Raw genomic sequence first — 17,073 nt, 5'->3', positions numbered from 1 at the left:
ATGGCAACAAATCACTGACTTATTAAAAGAAAAAGAAAATTGCTTTAAGTGACATTTAACACATCAGCTGAAGAGCAATTGTTTGCAGCAAGGCATTTTTAAAAGGTGCGGGATTTGCCTAACAAACAATGTATAGACATACAAAAATAATCCCTCTCAATCATCTCTTCTGACCCACTAAGTGTGTGGTGGTGTATTCATCTGCAAAGATTCTGCGCCCTGCCTGTATTTTCTTCTTACTTTGCTATGTACGGGATGTTTATAGGTATGTAGCTCCTAGCCGATGACAGCGCAAGTGAGGTCGGGACTTTATAAAAAAAGTAGCGTTTGGGTCGTCGCATGCATCCAAGAGGAAGTTACAGAAATGGCGGACAAACACGAGAGTGAATCTGCAGTCGGCTTTCACTTTTGCGGGCAAGCACTGAATGAGAGGATGGGGATGAAGAGTGATGTGGCAACACATTCTCACCATGACACCCAAGGATGCCTCCGTGTCATGGTGTCAATTTACTCTCTACATGAGTTGTCTTTTCAGAACAAACAAACCAAACCAAGGGACCAAGTGTTGGTATTTGGAGAGTTGGGAATGAGACAGGGTTTGATGCAAAGTTGGCCTGTTTTCTGTTGGGACAGGTAGGTGCCAGCGATTAGCTTAGTTAGCTATCTTAAGTATCGTCTTTTTCATCACAAAAATGTCCAACAAAAGTTGCTTGCAGTGTACGAACAAGTAGTGCAGGGAGGAGGGGCCAAGTTTGAATGTTGTGTTCACAAAGTAACAATTCCTGCAGAATATACATTTAATGTAAAAAACTAAATCTAGCAGCTTCCTCTTAACTTTAATTTAGCACAGATAAAGGTTCAGTTTCTGCAGCATTTACTTGTCTAATTTTATTCTAAACTTGTAATTAATCTATCTTCTATATGGACTGACTGTTTTGTAATGTACTGAACTGAATGTCATGACTCTACATGACATAAGAACATAGAAAGAAGAAAAAAAAACCCTGCACACCTGAGATGCCTACAGTAACAGACTATCTTTACATCTTAAGCTGACAAATGAACCAGTTTTTTGTTGCAACAGAAAAACCTAAAATTGTAACGAGGAATGCTGTGTTGTTTTGACGGGTAAACGTGAAAAGCTGTTTCCTTTTTCCTCCTTTGACTAACCCCACCCACTCTTACTGCTGAACAAGACCGGCCTGTTGGGACTTCGTCTGTCAAGTCAAAGAAAAGATTTCATGATGTCATCACTCGTATTTTGAAGTGGAAAGGGTGAGTGTTGTTAAAGCCGTCTGTGCCTGGAGATACATACAGTACAGGCCAAAAGTTTGGACACACCTTCTCATTCAATGCGTTTTCTTTATTTTCATGACTATTTACATTGTAGATTCTCACTGAAGGCATCAAAACTATGAATGAACACGTGGAGTTATGTACTTAACAAAAAAAGGTGAAATAACTGAAAACATGTTTTATCTTCTAGTTTCTTCAAAATAGCCACCCTTTGCTCTGATTACTGCTTTGCACACTCTTGGCATTCTCTCCATGAGCTTCAAGAGGTAGTCACCTGAAATGGTTTCCACTTCACAGGTGTGCCTTATCAGGGTTAATTAGTGGAATTTCTTGCTTTATCAATGGGGTTGGGACCATCAGTTGTGTTGTGCAGAAGTCAGGTTAATACACAGCCGACAGCCCTATTGGACAACTGTTAAAATTCATATTATGGCAAGAACCAATCAGCTAACTAAAGAAAAACGAGTGGCCATCATTACTTTAAGAAATGAAGGTCAGTCAGTCCGGAAAATTGCAAAAACTTTAAATGTGTCCCCAAGTGGAGTCGCAAAAACCATCAAGCGCTACAACGAAACTGGCACACATGAGGACCGACCCAGGAAAGGAAGACCAAGAGTCACCTCTGCTTCTGAGGATAAGTTCATCCGAGTCACCAGCCTCAGAAATGGCAAGTTAACAGCAGCTCAGATCAGAGACCAGATGAATGCCACACAGAGTTCTAGCAGCAGACCCATCTCTAGAACAACTGTTAAGAGGAGACTGTGCGAATCAGGCCTTCATGGTCAAATGGCTGCTAGGAAACCACTGCTAAGGAGAGGCAACAAGCAGAAGAGATTTGTTTGGGCCAAGAAACACAAGGAATGGACATTAGACCAGTGGAAATCTGTGCTTTGGTCTGATGAGTCCAAATTTGAGATCTTTGGTTCCAACCGCTGTGTCTTTGTGAGACGCAGAAAAGGTGAACGGATGGATTCCACATGCCTGGTTCCCACTATGAAGCATGGAGGAGGTGTGATGGTGTGGGGGTGTTTTGCTGGTGACACTGTTGGGGATTTATTCAAAATTGAAGGCACACTGAACCAGCATGGCTACCACAGCATCCTGCAGCAACATGCCATCCCATCCGGTTTCTATTTGACCAAGAAGGAGAGTGATGGAGTGCTGCGGCAGATGACCTGGCCTCCACAGTCACCGGACCTGAACCCAATCGAGATGGTTTGGGGTGAGCTGGACCGCAGAGTGAAGGCAAAGGGGCCAACAAGTGCTAAACACCTCTGGGAACTCCCTCAAGACTGTTGGAAAACCATTTCAGGTGACTACCTCTTGAAGCTCATGGAGAGAATGCCAAGAGTGTGCAAAGCAGTAATCAGAGCAAAGGGTGGCTATTTTGAAGAAACTAGAATATAAAACATGTTTTCAGTTATTTCACCTTTTTTTGTTAAGTACATAACTCCACGTGTTCATTCATAGTTTTAATGCCTTCAGTAAGAATCTACAATGTAAATAGTCATGAAAATAAAGAAAACACATTGAATGAGAAGGTGTGTCCAAACTTTTGGCCTGTATTGTATCCGTGTATGTTTAGAGATTACCTTTACAGCTTATGTCTGACGTAAACCCACTTTTCCTCACTGCCCTCTCTCCTGTTTTCTCTTTATAAATTCACCTGCATTTCACTCCACCTATGAAGAAAAAAAAAAAAACACGCATGCATGGCTATTCGGATTTATTTAAAAAATGATTTCATCCTGTGAAAGCACCATGTGTTTTCTTCCAGCTCATGGGTGTGTCAGACAGATGTTTTACAGATTTCAAGCAAAACATCAAACTGCATCAGTTCATATTTTTCAGTCACATAACATTGAAGTAGTTTGTACAAGTTTAAATATAATTACTGAAGGAGATACTCATCATCTGAAGGATTTAACAAAGATGGTTGAAGGAAGATTCAGTAAGACACGTCAGCAGTCTCTAATCATTTTTGAAATTTGATGTAAAACTCCTTTTTATAAAAATTATGTCAACTCATGATGTCCGAATTGATAAATTTTATAAATCGTGGGGACAGTCACATATAGAGAAATAGCTGTACCTTATAGATTAAAGAAACAGTTTGACATTTTGGGAATCTAGAGCTAGATGAGCGGATCACAAGTGCTCTCAGGTATGTCTGTTAAATACGAAGCTACAGCCAGCAGCTCGTTAGCTTAGCTCGGCATGTAGACTGTTGTCTTGTTTGTTACACAAGTACAAAAGCTAAAGTGTTTTTATGGAGTTAAACACCATATCTTAGACAACTTCTTTCCCTCCAACGATTCCAAGTGGTACTGTTGGTGCCCCTGTCACACAGACAAAATGGCGGGTCATTTATTACTGTTTGTGTCATTTTTACTATTGCCTTTTTTTGGATAGAAAAGTTGAAGCACCTTCAGCCTACAACCGACATGATATCCTTGGAATCGGCACTACATGCAGTCACCTTTTGTTTGACTGCCAATAGATACGAGCGGAGATTGTCAGACCACCTTGATCAGTTTGGGCTATAATCCCAGGAAGACATCGGCCGTGGCAGAGACAGGGTAAGCGGAAGTGGTAGAAATGAGTGGGGCTACAAGCTTAGACAAAGGCTAGACTGCACAAACTACCACTTCTGACCATTCTCCTCGCAAATGTACAATCCCATTCCAAAAGATGGACGAGCTAAAACTGAGGCTACATGGCAGTTGCACATGGAAGAAGTTTTCCTTGTAGGCTTTCACCCGGAAAGCCCAAACCATTTTCTTAACCTTAGTCAAGAAATCCATTTCTGGTCAAAAGCCATCTATGAAAACTTCTCCCAACTGCGGCTGAGGCACAAAGAACTGCTACATCCTGCTTCTCAACGAGACATGACTGAACCGCAACGTTCAGATGCTACAGAGAAAATAGCAGGCTGCTAACTGCACGGACATAACTGTGTGGACGTTGTATTTTCGTTATCCATAAATGGAGCCTTCATTCTGGGGATACAGTACCTGGTGGTAGACAGAATGTCATAGTGAAATCGAGGCTTATAGGGACTCAATCTAAACAGCGATGGTGTTATTAATATCATTACATTGTGCAACCAATATCTAATTCATAGTGATAAGTTAGAGCAAAAAAAGTCGTCTATTTCCACTTTAACTCCATGTTTAAATAAATCTAATGGGTATTTCCCAAAATGTCTGTCTCTTAACTTGAGGTATTTTACCAACTGCTTCAACAAAGTTCGACAGTACAAGTTAGTGGTTCGTGTTCGTCATTAACAGGTTAACAGATTGTATTTGTACAAGACATTTGACATGAAGGCAGTTACTCTACACATGTGCCCTCGTGATGGTGTTTATGACAACAGGACAACATGAGTCCCCCAGAAGACTACAAGACTGGTCAAAATGGAGTCCAATTCTATTAATTCCATTCTATTCTTGATGTTTCTTTTTCTTTTTCTTGTCCTTTTTGGATTTCTTCTCCACCACCTCCTCGACAACCTCCTCTCGGTGCTTCTTCTTCTTTTTCTGAACAACCTCAGATTCTACAGTCTGATCCTCGGTTGGCTCGTGTCCGTTTACTAGGTCAGTTTCCTCATCGTGTTTTTTACTCTTCTTCTTCTTCTTGGATGGAGGCAGCTCCTCGCAGTTCTGCTCCACACCAGAGGTGGAGCTACAGTCCTCACTTGCAGCCCCCTCGCTTTCTACCATTTTCCTCTTCTTCTTCTTCTTTTTCTCCGGACGCTCCTGTGGTTGGTCCTCGTCTTCCACTATTACAATAGGAGCGGGGGTGCTGTTCTCCTCGACCACTTCTAGATCATCCTCTGACTTTTTGCTCTTCTTCTTCTTTTTCTTTTTGGGCTCTTCTGAGTCGTCATCGTCGTCATTGTTGATGACGATGGGACTGGGCTGCTCAGACGGACCTGATGTCTCGCTGGTCTCCTCTGAGGGTGCTGCACTCTGGGCCTGCCCGCGATCCTTCTTCAGCTGAGCCATCCGCTGTGCAAAGTACTCCTGCATCGTGAGAGTGCTCTTAACTGTTTTGGTGATGGCCTCTGTGTCCAGCTCAAAGGCAGCACGAGTAAAACTCTCCTCTTTCTCCCCCTGAGAATCGCTGCTGTTGCTCTCCTAAACCAAAAACACAAACAAGAGAAGACACAGTCAGCATTTAAAGCAGCATTTAGAGAATCTACACAGAAATAGACAAACACACACAATGGTGGACAGAGGAGCTTAAGTGACCGTCAATCATCATGCGGAGATTAACCAGATTTTAGTGAGTGAAAGAGCCCAAAATAGGATGTTGAGGCAACAATAGGTGTTAAAGGATCATCTTAAAATAAGCATCGCGGACCTAATTGTCACACATGATATATATATCATCATCTTCTTACAACACAATGTAGAGCCACACATCCTGCTGGGTGTCCTTGCTCTTCAACAGCATAAACATCTCTCTGTCCAACAACATTTATTTAATAAATAAACCAAACGTGTAGACAGTGTCAAAATTAGTTCACAAGGGGCCACTGCACCAAATGACAACAATGACATTAAATATAAAGAACACCGCTTCTGGAAATCATTTAACATGGTTTGAAAATATTTGTTTAATTCAAAATAATTCAGTGATTAAAAGTTGCAACTGTGGCTTAAAGCAGCCTTTTACATCTGACAGTCACATCAAGTACTCAGACATGATTATACTAAGCTAAGTAAATCTCCTTTATCCATCTCCTTTAACATAAATGGTAAATTTAATTAGAAAATCAACACTGACAACGGTTTATACCTTAATCAGGGTTGGAAATTAGCACCAGCCACCAGCCAAATGCTGATAAAATACGCAACTAGCTACTAGATTTGCTTCACTCACCAGCCAAAAACACAATGGCAACCTATTGAGTGGCTGGGAGATTTTTTAATTCAGTAACCATGGTGGCAGGGGGGACAAAAAAAGTTCATTTCCAACCCTGACTTTAATCCTTCAGTGATTTTAGGGAAACCATCACATGATCACATGTTTAAATGTACAATAATAACACAATAACTTTGCAGTGATAATTCTGAAGATTTCAGTTGTTGAAGAAACTGTCAGAGGTGTTGATTTAATTCAAGATCAGGGTTTTTTCTATTCTTAGAAATCCCTCTTTCTGGCTTTCTGCCTGTATTAGACAGTGACACTGTACATACAGGCAGGAAATGAAGAGAGCAAGAGAGGCTATGACGTGTGAAAAACCGCGTGGGAAACCAGGCTACTGTTCAATTCTCAAAACCTCTTGGCGTTGTCAAGTAAGTATCTCAAATATATATAATTAAAATATCAAATAACACTTTTCATCTGGGCTAATGCAGGTGTCTGGTGTTTGGCCTATGTCATCTTGATTCTGAAACGTGTGTGTGTGTGTCTTTAAAGAAGTAAGGCAACATCAGATTCAGACATTTTTGTCAGAGTCCAACCTATTTTAGGATCAAAGCAGAAGATGCTCGGAGCAAAAATAAGGCTTCTACTGATTCCAGTGAGGCAGTGAGGAGGTGATCCCTTTGATAAAAGACGCACTGAAAATAGTTGTTAGTAAGCAGGAAAGACCAGAGCTTATTTATTTGTCTCGGTTAAACTGTCTCCAAACTTGGGTAGTGTTGTCACCACACTACACCAAAATTATGAATTTGATATGACACCTGCCTAATTATGTAGATGCTGATACTGAAACGACATCACAGCAAAAGTCTAAAGCATCAGGACAAGTGTTAGAACTTAATATTCTTAACAAAAACCCAACAGTAAAAATGTTATACCAAAGTGTTTGCCAAACATCACTAACACAGTCAAAAACACAGCATCCGATTGGTTGGACAAACTCAACCCTAAGGCGGCTAGTTGGTTGCTTATAACAACAGTTTGACACAAAAAGGGGGATAAATAACCATGGAAGATATTTAGTGTCGGAATTTATCATTATGGATTTATTTTACAAAGCCTCACAAAACTTCTGAAAAGGATCATACGAACACACCAGAGCACAAGAAGAGCACAAAAATGTAATGCTAGTTTCTGGGCAAAAACCTAAGGGTGAATCCCAATTCTCATTCTTACCCTTGCCCCTCCCCCTTCGTCTGCGTCTTCCCCTTGCCGCTCTATACAGAGTTGAGCAGGCTAGGGGTAGAAACGTTCCCCCTACGTCAGCAGAAGTGACAAGAGTTGACATGAAAATGCTATCGTCTCAGGTTGTGACACACGAAAGGAACACCGAAACGTTAACGTCAGCAAAAACACTCCAACATTGTCTTAACTGTATCATGAAACATGAGTGCCGCAATTATATCATCAATTAAAATGCTGAAAATACATTTGTGCGATTCTCTGGGAGATCGTTTAGCCATTGCTACATTAAAAAAAACTTTTGCCGGCCGTCTGTTTGATGGTTACGCGGTGGATGATGCGAAATCCCTCATAGCCCCTCTCTTTCAAGTGTGGTCCTTCGGAATCTTCCTTTCAAGGGCTATGTAGCCCTCGGTCTTGGCCCTAGCCCTTACTCCAAATGAGAACTGAGACACCCCTACCCTTCATGTGAATGTGCAAAACCAAGGGGAAGGAGTGGAAAGGAGATGCACCTTAAGTCTCTTACACGTATGCAGCATTTCAGACATATTTCATAGCAGTAACATTATGTCACATACGAAATTACATTAGACATCACTTTTATTTTTCACTTGCCCAGTTGGATATCTGCATGAGGCATCTCACTTGCTTATTAAAACCCTGTCATTCTTAAGTACTGGTACTAATAAAATTATGTATTGTACTGTTTTTAATGGCAAGGTACTATGACACCTTTCTAGTACCGGTATATGGTGCAACACTAATCTGGGGACATGACTCAGTCCAGTCACCGGCTCATCTCTCCAGCCTTTAGGCTATATTATTAAACAGGGACCAGTGTAAGGTACAACACAGTCTAGATTTTAACTCCACAGCATGAACAATTTGTCACCTCACCCCTGCGACCCATTTGTCTTCATTTTCCTAATGGCCTACTCAATGCATAATGATTTGTCCAGAAGAATACAGGAGCTCCTCCTGAGGATCGCACTAAACAATGCTGCTGCTCTGTGTATTGCCTCGGAGATGGTGAGGTGGACGGCATTTTTCACAATCCTGCAGATTAGAGATGAACTGAAAACACGGGTGTTGTGTCGAGTCAAGTCACGGTTTGGCCTTTAAGCTTTTACACTCAGATTACACCGCTTTGACCCTCAACGCTGATTGAGATAGACGAGCTAACGGATGGGCTGGTAAAACAATGTGGATGTAGATCTGAACAGGTCTTGTGGGACCTCATAGACTGAAATGTAAAGTGACAATCCTACATATGCACTGGGTTTTCTATGCTGTATCTATGTTTGGATTTTAGGATCGTCAAAATACCAAACTAGCCACTGGGGACTTGAGTAAAACCCTACAAGCTATCAGTCTCATCCCACTAAAAGGCTCTTCATAGTCAATATATATTCCATAAGGGACATAACCATTGTTTATTTGGACTAATATATTGATTATCGTAAGAAACGATTGCTCAGCAAATATACCCGATTCGTAAAAAACCATGATTTGACCAACATCTTTGAGAATTACCTGAGTTACTGCATATTCTATTGACTGTATTCCATCTATAAAGGATGGATTCAGGAGCCTCACGCAGTCATGAAGCACCTGACTGAGGCTAAATGACGAGGCAGGACCACAAAGTTTTCCGCCACCCCAGACCTCGACGAGAAAGAGCCCCAACTTCTAACAAGGGAGAGGAGGCCCTTCAGGTGAGGCGCCATTAAGCAAAACTTTCCAACTTCCCGGAGAAAATCTATACTCTCTGTTACTGCACAATGGCATCCTCTCTGCTTGGGAGAGTGGAGATGGGGCTTAGAGCTGACAGCGCCAAACAACATGTAACTGGGATTTGGGAAGATGGCTGGGGGCCACTTTAGAACTGCCTGTGAAATTACTCTCAAGAGAGGGGAGAGGGTGAATGAGCGAGGGGGGAAAAGGAGAGGAGAGTGACTGAGAGAGAAACATCTCCTTCATCAGGGGAAGTGGCTGGAGCTTGGTCCGTGGTTCGTCCTCACTGCCTGGGGATCTCCATTAGACCCTGATCCGACAGGACATACACACATACACACATACAGGTACAGTATGGATATAAACCTGCAGGTTCAGTCAGCATTACCTGCAGCCCTGGAGATTTTTTGTTGAGGGCAACATGTTACTAAGAAACAACTCGGCAGTAATGTTTTGAGATCTTGTTTCCCTTTTTTCCAGGTGTGTGTCATATTCTCTGGCCTGTTATCAGTCGCAATTTCCGTGTAAGTGCTGGGCATGGGACTTTTTTAAGGAAACACACACACACACACACACACACACACAGTCTTTATTAACATCCTTTTTAGTGAAAAACAAACCAAAAGCACTAAGTGTTTGAAATGGCATCTTATCTTTCAATATGAAATATGCCTTTTTCTACGATTGGTACGTATGCAGCCTCTTTTTTCAGAGTCGTTTTTATTGTTGGTTGCCCAGCAGTCTCTCTGAGTGCTGCTGGACACAATATTCATGACTATCCCGGTAACAGAAACTCACAACGATCAACTTTATACTTCTGCGTTGAATCGACACCATAGCCTGACGTGCACCTCCCTAGAAATGTAACTACATGTTGCTGCGACACAGACCTCCTGTCTGTTTCTGTAAGCTGAAACCATTTCCCTCAGTGGAAACAAAGCTTTTTTTATACTTTAATTTCACAGGTAAGAAACAATAAATTGTGAATACAATAAAGCCTCCACAAAGCCTTGTGTGTGATTTATCCTGGCTTCATAAGAGCAGAGGAAATTCTCCGCACCCCGCTAGGCTAATTTATACAATGTAAAATGCCATAGACTTGTGCTAATAACGTTAGCATGTTGTATTTGTTGAGAAAACGTGTTTAGTGTAAGACAGTTGTTTTGTCAGTGAACCTTGTGAGTTGTAATGGAGCCGAATTTTGTAACGTTACCTTTGTTAAATGTTGCTGTTGTACCTGGCCTCATTTGAGTACAGGAAAAGTCTGCTAGCTGCTAGGCTAATTTATACAATGTAAAATACCATAGGCTCGTGCTAGTAACGTTCGCATGTTGTATTTGTGGGGAAAATGTGTCCAGATAAAGACAAGTGTTTGTCTGTGGATGCTGCGAGTTATAGTGAAGCTGATATGTGTACTTGTGTTTAAAATTGTCTCTATTAAGCCATGTTTAATGTGTGTTTAATGTGTATTTTGAATCAACTAAACTTCACAGCACTTCACAAAAACCCTGTCGCCGACCAGTGTTTTGGAAGTGTAACTGCAGAGTGACACAGACACACTACCACACAAGTATAAATGCTCACAACGGCGTAGGCCACATGCATAGGCTCTGCATAGAGCTGACGCACTAGTATAAATCCCACTTTATTGTGAGTGTTTTTAATTGCGATGTCTGATAGACGTGTATACTGTCTGATCCCTAGTGAGCCAACTCAGGGGGTGACATATTTCAGAAATGATTATTCTAAAAGAATAAATGAAAAGTGCATACATATAAAATAACACGTGCAAGTGAGTGGGCAATTACATATAAATATCCTCTGTGCCACACAGGCATGGGATGATACTCTCCTTGGAAGTCGGGTTAACTGAATATTTTCCATCACTGACTGAATTTCTTTTAACAATAACAGAAAAAATCTGAGGGCACTTTATCATGATGACAGATTAGAGCGATGAGGTCAATCTATGGTAACTTTAAGTAATTCACACCCCCGTCCAGTTGGTTGCATGTGCACATTAATTGGCTATTGTCTAGTCCTGTGTTTGATTTCACCTGCATGACCTCATTGTCTATCTGGCTTTAGCCATCGCATTGGTCGGTTACATCACTACATACCACTGCAAAGTGTCACAGCAGCTGAGTGCCAGGGTTGTAGCTCTGCTGGAGCACACTGTAACAATGTTTCGCTGCTTGTTTTTCTAAGGAAATAGAATATTCTCACTTTGCATGATCCGAATTAAATTCAAATACATCTTTTAAGGCGCTTAAAGATCCAATCATCACTAAAGTGCATATCATGCAAGAGAGCCGATAAAACAAAGGGAATGGTCAAAGTTGTCAAATTGAAAGCTTTTGAATTTTCATTGGAATTCAATTATTTTTTTCTCAGATAGCTGCTGTTAACTAGTAAATATGAAAAGGCAGCAAAACATCCTTCCCTTCTTATAGCTGTACTCAACTAATGTATGTAAACTTACCACAGTTGGAACAGTGATTACGTAACTTTTAAAATGGGCATTACGCCACGTTCTGTATATTAGTTATTAAAAACGAAAATGAATGAATGAAAATTTAATGCTATTAAATGTGTCTTTTTATCACTAAAAAAAAAGAAAGAAAGAAAATTAAAATAATGGGTAATAATAAATGATGACAGAATTTTTAGGACCCTGTCTGTCAAAATAATGGACATGAAAGTCTACACAACCTGCCTCAGACCGACATGACACAATAGTTACGAAACACAGCAATCATAAAAAGCCATTTAATCAATTTAGGATTTAAGAAAATGTAATCATGGCAGTATTAATATTCCTTTACACTTAATTTCCTGTCATTAAATGGTATCAAATGGTACTTAAGTATTAAAGGTCCAGCATGTAGGATTTAGGGGGATCTATTGGCAGAAATACTATATTCAAAACAGTGTTTTCATTAGTTTATAATCACATGAAAATAATAATCATGGTGATGTTGTTATCTCAGAATGAAAGGTTTAGAACTACATACTGAGTGGGTCCTCTTCCACTGAGTCTGCCATGTTGTTCTACAGTAGCCCAGTACGGACAAACCAACACGGGCTCTAGATAGGGACATCTGTCTTATCACACTGGCCACTGTACTTCTCCTACACGCTTGGCACTGTTTCAGTTCTACAACCTCACATTTTTTTGCTTTTCTTCAAGATCAGTGAATTTGAAAATGTTTTAATGTATTTATTATGTAGTATTAAATAGAATGGCTACTAGTTTACATTCCTGAATTGTAGTCAGTGGTAGCTTTATGTAGATTATAAAGGTCTACAGTCTAGATTTTTAAAGTTAGACTAAATATTCAATATAAAGTACATCAGTACATTGGCAAGTAAGCAAAACTTCCACATGCTAAAACACCGTAGTTGTTTTGCTTTTTCTTGTCAGGCTGACCCTCAAAGAGAAACATAAAATTTAACATACCGTAACTCGTTCTAATATAAATGCAAAACCACAGTTTGAAGAGCAAAGTATTTCCTATAATAACAGATACTTTCAAAAGGGATTAGCATGAAACTAACACCTACAGCTAAGCAGGGACTTAACCAACTTATAATTTTTAAAATCTGTTTATTTAGTTGCTGGAGCTGGAGAAGAATGATTGAAAAAGGCAGTCCCCAACATAGTGGGGTTGGAGAACACACCTATATCCAGCCGTGTCTACTCCTCCTCCTCCTCCTCCTCCTCGTCCTCCTCCTCCTCCCGGACCCAGAACCCCAGGAAAAGGATGCGCTCAGTGCACTGTGTGCAGTTCTGAGATAAGGCTCCTTCGGCAGAGGAGCGGCCTGGCTGGCTATCGGGCCCTTCCTGCTCCCCTCTCTCCCCTGGCGGGGGCTGGGGCTGGGCAGGGAACACAGGGAGGGCCCGCTGAGGGTCCCACAGAAAAGGAGAGGGTGGGAAGACATTCAACAGGCCGCCTCCTTCAAGACACTCCAGTTCTATCTCTCCCTGCTAATGTGGCTGATGGAAAGCCAACGGTAAGACATGTGCCAAGGTGCCAAGATACCGAGGCCAACATATTCAGGAGGAGAGGCAATCAAGCCAGCAGAGGGATGGTGGAAAAGGCTCAGCGTGTGGAACTTTGTTGACCCAACGAGATCAGCAGAGAAATTTAATTGACTACAGACTAGATCCAAAACCTTCATGGAGCAAGTAAAGCCTCTTAAACTGTAATTCTGTTCTCTTTAGAAATAAGTGGACATTTTTAGGGATGTCCTTATTAAAGTTTTTAACCCAATACAAGGTCTTCCAAATTGAGTCATTGCTAACTGAGACATTGTTTAGCCTTAAGAGTGCAGGAATAAGTACTAAAACACATGAAGGTAGGTCTACTTCAGTAGTAAATTAGTATTAAAAAAAAAAACGATTTTTGTGACAGATGAATAGCTCTGCACTTAGAAAACATCACCCTTTTTTGGTTTCCTAAGCCTCTTTTAGACATGCATGACTAGAGGTTGACAGTTTCATTGGTTTGGCTGATTAATCGGCACAGATTGGACTTTACATAAACTATCGCTATCGGCTTTTTCCTGCTCCAAACTATGGTTATTACATTGGCCATTAAAAAATCCATTGGTCAACCTCTTTGCACTACCTAGTGGAACTATATGTGAGAACGCAAATGTCCGAATCAGTTGAATCAGACATTAATCTTTAAACTGTATCCTGCCAGCTCCCTAGTACAAAGTCTGTGTAATATCCAACTGAGCACGTGTAAATAGAGCAGGTAATCGTCCGAACAATTCACAGAGAGCGAGTGGACATGTTGATGATGTTTCTATCGCGGTACTTGCCGAAACCAGAGAAAACAAAAATCCGAGGGTGAAAAAGTAGGGTCATTTACAGGAAGATGGCAACAAAAATGTCTAACTGGAAAGATGACGAGATTCTGTAACTTCTGTTGGTATTTTATGATCAAATTACGAACTGGCCACGCAACCACGGTGTAATCCACGTCATGTCCTCCTGCATGCTCAACCCAGGCGCCACCCCTCGCCTAAACCTATATACACGTATTTCTAGTTGGTGAATCTCTGAATGTGTTCTACACGTGTGAAAGGGAAATCCAGACAATGTCTAGACCAGATTCTCCGGACAATGTTCGCAATAACGGTTCTCAAGTGTTTCAATAGTTGCTGCTGTCAATTTGTTCGTTACTCAACAACTGGCTGGAGTTTCCATGGGTCAGAACAAAGGACTGGAAATAGCTTGTGTGCAGCCAATGGGTCCATTAAATGCATGGATTGGTCCTAATCCTGCTTCTAAGGACCGGCACAGGACGTCTAATATTTTCATGTGCCCTACTGAAGGCTGACATATGGGCGCTAGTTACAGCTTCTCAAAAGATCTTTTCTGTTTTAAAGCACATTATTTATCTTGTTGTTTCTGAACTGTTGGACAAAATAAGGAATCTGAAGACATCTATCAAACACACAGTGAGCATCTGTCATGACTTCTACACTTCATAGGCCCGTTTCCACTGAAGAAGTTCCTGGTACTATTTGGGGGGCAGGAACTACTACAGGAACGTCCTCTCGTTCGGCCCTCTCAACCGCCGTGTCTCCACTGAGAGAGCGGAGTACGAGGAGGGTTCCTGTAAAGTTACGAGCTCTGGATGTGACGTAATCGTTGCGCGACCATTTACCGGGGCGACGTAGGGAAGCCATTAGCTGTTAGCCCTTAGCGGTGTCTGTAATAACTCACTAAATGACCCGTGAAAAAAGTTTTTTTCCCAGCGGATGTCTTTGTTACAACATGATTGAGCTAACTGGAGTAGTTTCATGTCGTATCCGACAACGGGAGGCTTTTAACAGATGACGTCCTGATATTAGCCTGCTGTTAGCTGTCCCTGTCAGCTGCAGCCACTGATGCTTTCTAGACATCGTGATTTCCCAAAACTGAATAAATACCACACACAGCGACACAAAACTGCTTTGCTAGCTCAATCATGTTGTAACTAAGATATCCGCTGGAAAGAATATTTTTTTCACGGGCCATTTAGTGAGTTTTTTTTACATGGCGGAGGAAGCTATATGAACGAGCTAATCCTCATCTGCTGAGTTTTAAAAATGCCGGCTATTTTGTTGCTTTCTGTTGTCGTCACATCCCTCCTTGAGTATAACCAATCAGCACCAAGTAATCCCCAAGCCCCAGCCAGGAGTCTTTCGGGGCCGTTCTGAGTACCTACTCCGAGGCAGGGACTTGTCTAGCCCCCATAAAAGTTCCGGAACTCTATCCTTCGGGGGTGGTTCCTGCGGTGGAGACACACACCAACGGCCCCGGCCCCGTAAAATTACCCTGAAGTTCCTGCGGTGGAAACGGGCCTCATGGTACTTTACAGCCCTACTTCCAGGCGTTACCACTTTAGAAATGTATAATCATCCTCCCTCCAATTCTTATCATGAACACAGAGGTCCTGTAAAGTTGTGTAGCAAAGCATCTGTATTTCTGTTGCTGTTTCCCTGATGCAATGATAAAACCAGAGAATGAGGTTGTTTAAAAAAGTGTTTGGAAACTGGGGCATGTAACTCTGCCTGCGGTAGAATATTTGTGCATAACCCAACTGACACATTACATATCACTTTGTTGGTTAACCACTTTAGTAAAAGAGTGCCAAATAATAGTTCACTCCTTGGCATTTCATATTAAAACCTGGCAACCACCCCAACCACATGAAAAGGTGTTGGATCTTGGCTGTATTTTTTAATTGGGCATTCCGTGGTAGCTTCACAACAAACAACAACGAGGTCAGCCTTCCTACTACCAACCCTTCAGGTCCTTCCAGGTGTGGGTTAGAGGTTTAAAAATAATACAGATGAATTATACTGTGGATCAGTCATGAAAAATCTCCACCTCGGGCAATTAGTGTAAAACTGGACTCAGATGCAAAAGTTCACTTGTATTAGATTTATTAGAAGTTATTAAAACAGATAAATATGTCTTACTAATCAGCTTTTCAGAAGGTATAAAGTCACCTTCTGGCTCACATGTTAATTAGCATTTGACAAAGTTGCAGATGCCCATTTATTTACTTAAAAACTGCCTGTTTGCATTACTTGCTGCTTTTTTTCCTTTCAATAATTTCTAGCCAATATTGGTTGGGTCTGTAATTGCATGAGTGTGCCCTCATTGTCCTGCCACAATAATAAATTTGGCGATACACAAGGTCTATGGATCAGGCCCTGATTAGCCAGCTGTCTCTCCCTGATGAGCACACGAGTCCAGCAGCCCATCCTTCATGAGCCTGATGTGGGCGGACAGAAAAACAGGTGGATGCCTTATTCGCTGGTAAATAAGCAAACCCTTCCACTGACCATCAATTTTTTTTTTACGTAATGTCACTTCCTCCTGATATCTAGATTCCTTTTCTGCTGAAATTAAACGACGAAGTTAAAAACAATAACGTGATGTACCATAAGCACATTAAACGCCACACATGGAAGCTTCCACAAAGCAATACTTTTGCTAAAGGCATACTTTCTGTGTGTAGTTAAGACAAAACACAAAAAAATGGGGTTTGAAAAATTGCACTTTGTGCCCGGTGCGAGAACGTTTATCATAAGTAACAAATGAAGACAACATTATGCATGCAGCATGACTGCCCTGTGCTTGTTCAACATTGCAAACGCTTGCCCCCCTCAAGAGCATAGGGTCCCCCCACCCCAACCCCAGAGAGGGAAGATACAGTGATTATTTTCCCCCGCTGTGATTTATTAGATTAAAGAGTCAGTGATTAAACGGTAGTCGGCGGCTGTAAACAGCCGAGAGGGCTGGAAATCTTTGGGCGGTTAGCTTCACCAGGCGGTAATTACCCTGGCCCCATGTATTCTAGCTTAAGCCCGTAACTAAGAGACGGACGCCCTCTTTTTCTTTTTTGTCCTGCGCTAATCTGT

General features: G+C 41.5%; 1 protein-coding gene across 1 annotated transcript in view; it reads right to left on the bottom strand.

Moving 5' to 3' along the window:
* Positions 1 to 3,007: 3,007 nt before the first annotated feature.
* Positions 3,008 to 17,073, bottom strand: part of pinx1 (PIN2 (TERF1) interacting telomerase inhibitor 1) — a 32,884-nt gene continuing 18,818 nt past the window's right edge. The window contains exon 7 of the mRNA XM_033649351.2: positions 3,008 to 5,435. Within this exon, the coding sequence (XP_033505242.2) occupies positions 4,740 to 5,435 (696 nt within the window). The 3' untranslated portion in view covers positions 3,008 to 4,739. The remainder of the gene's footprint in view (positions 5,436 to 17,073) is intronic.

The sequence above is a fragment of the Epinephelus lanceolatus genome, chromosome 13, assembly GCF_041903045.1.
Source record: "Epinephelus lanceolatus isolate andai-2023 chromosome 13, ASM4190304v1, whole genome shotgun sequence".
Taxonomy (NCBI): Eukaryota; Metazoa; Chordata; class Actinopteri; order Perciformes; family Serranidae; genus Epinephelus; species Epinephelus lanceolatus.
Note: the sequence above shows the minus strand (reverse complement) of the source record. Positions and strands in the feature narration are given on the sequence as shown.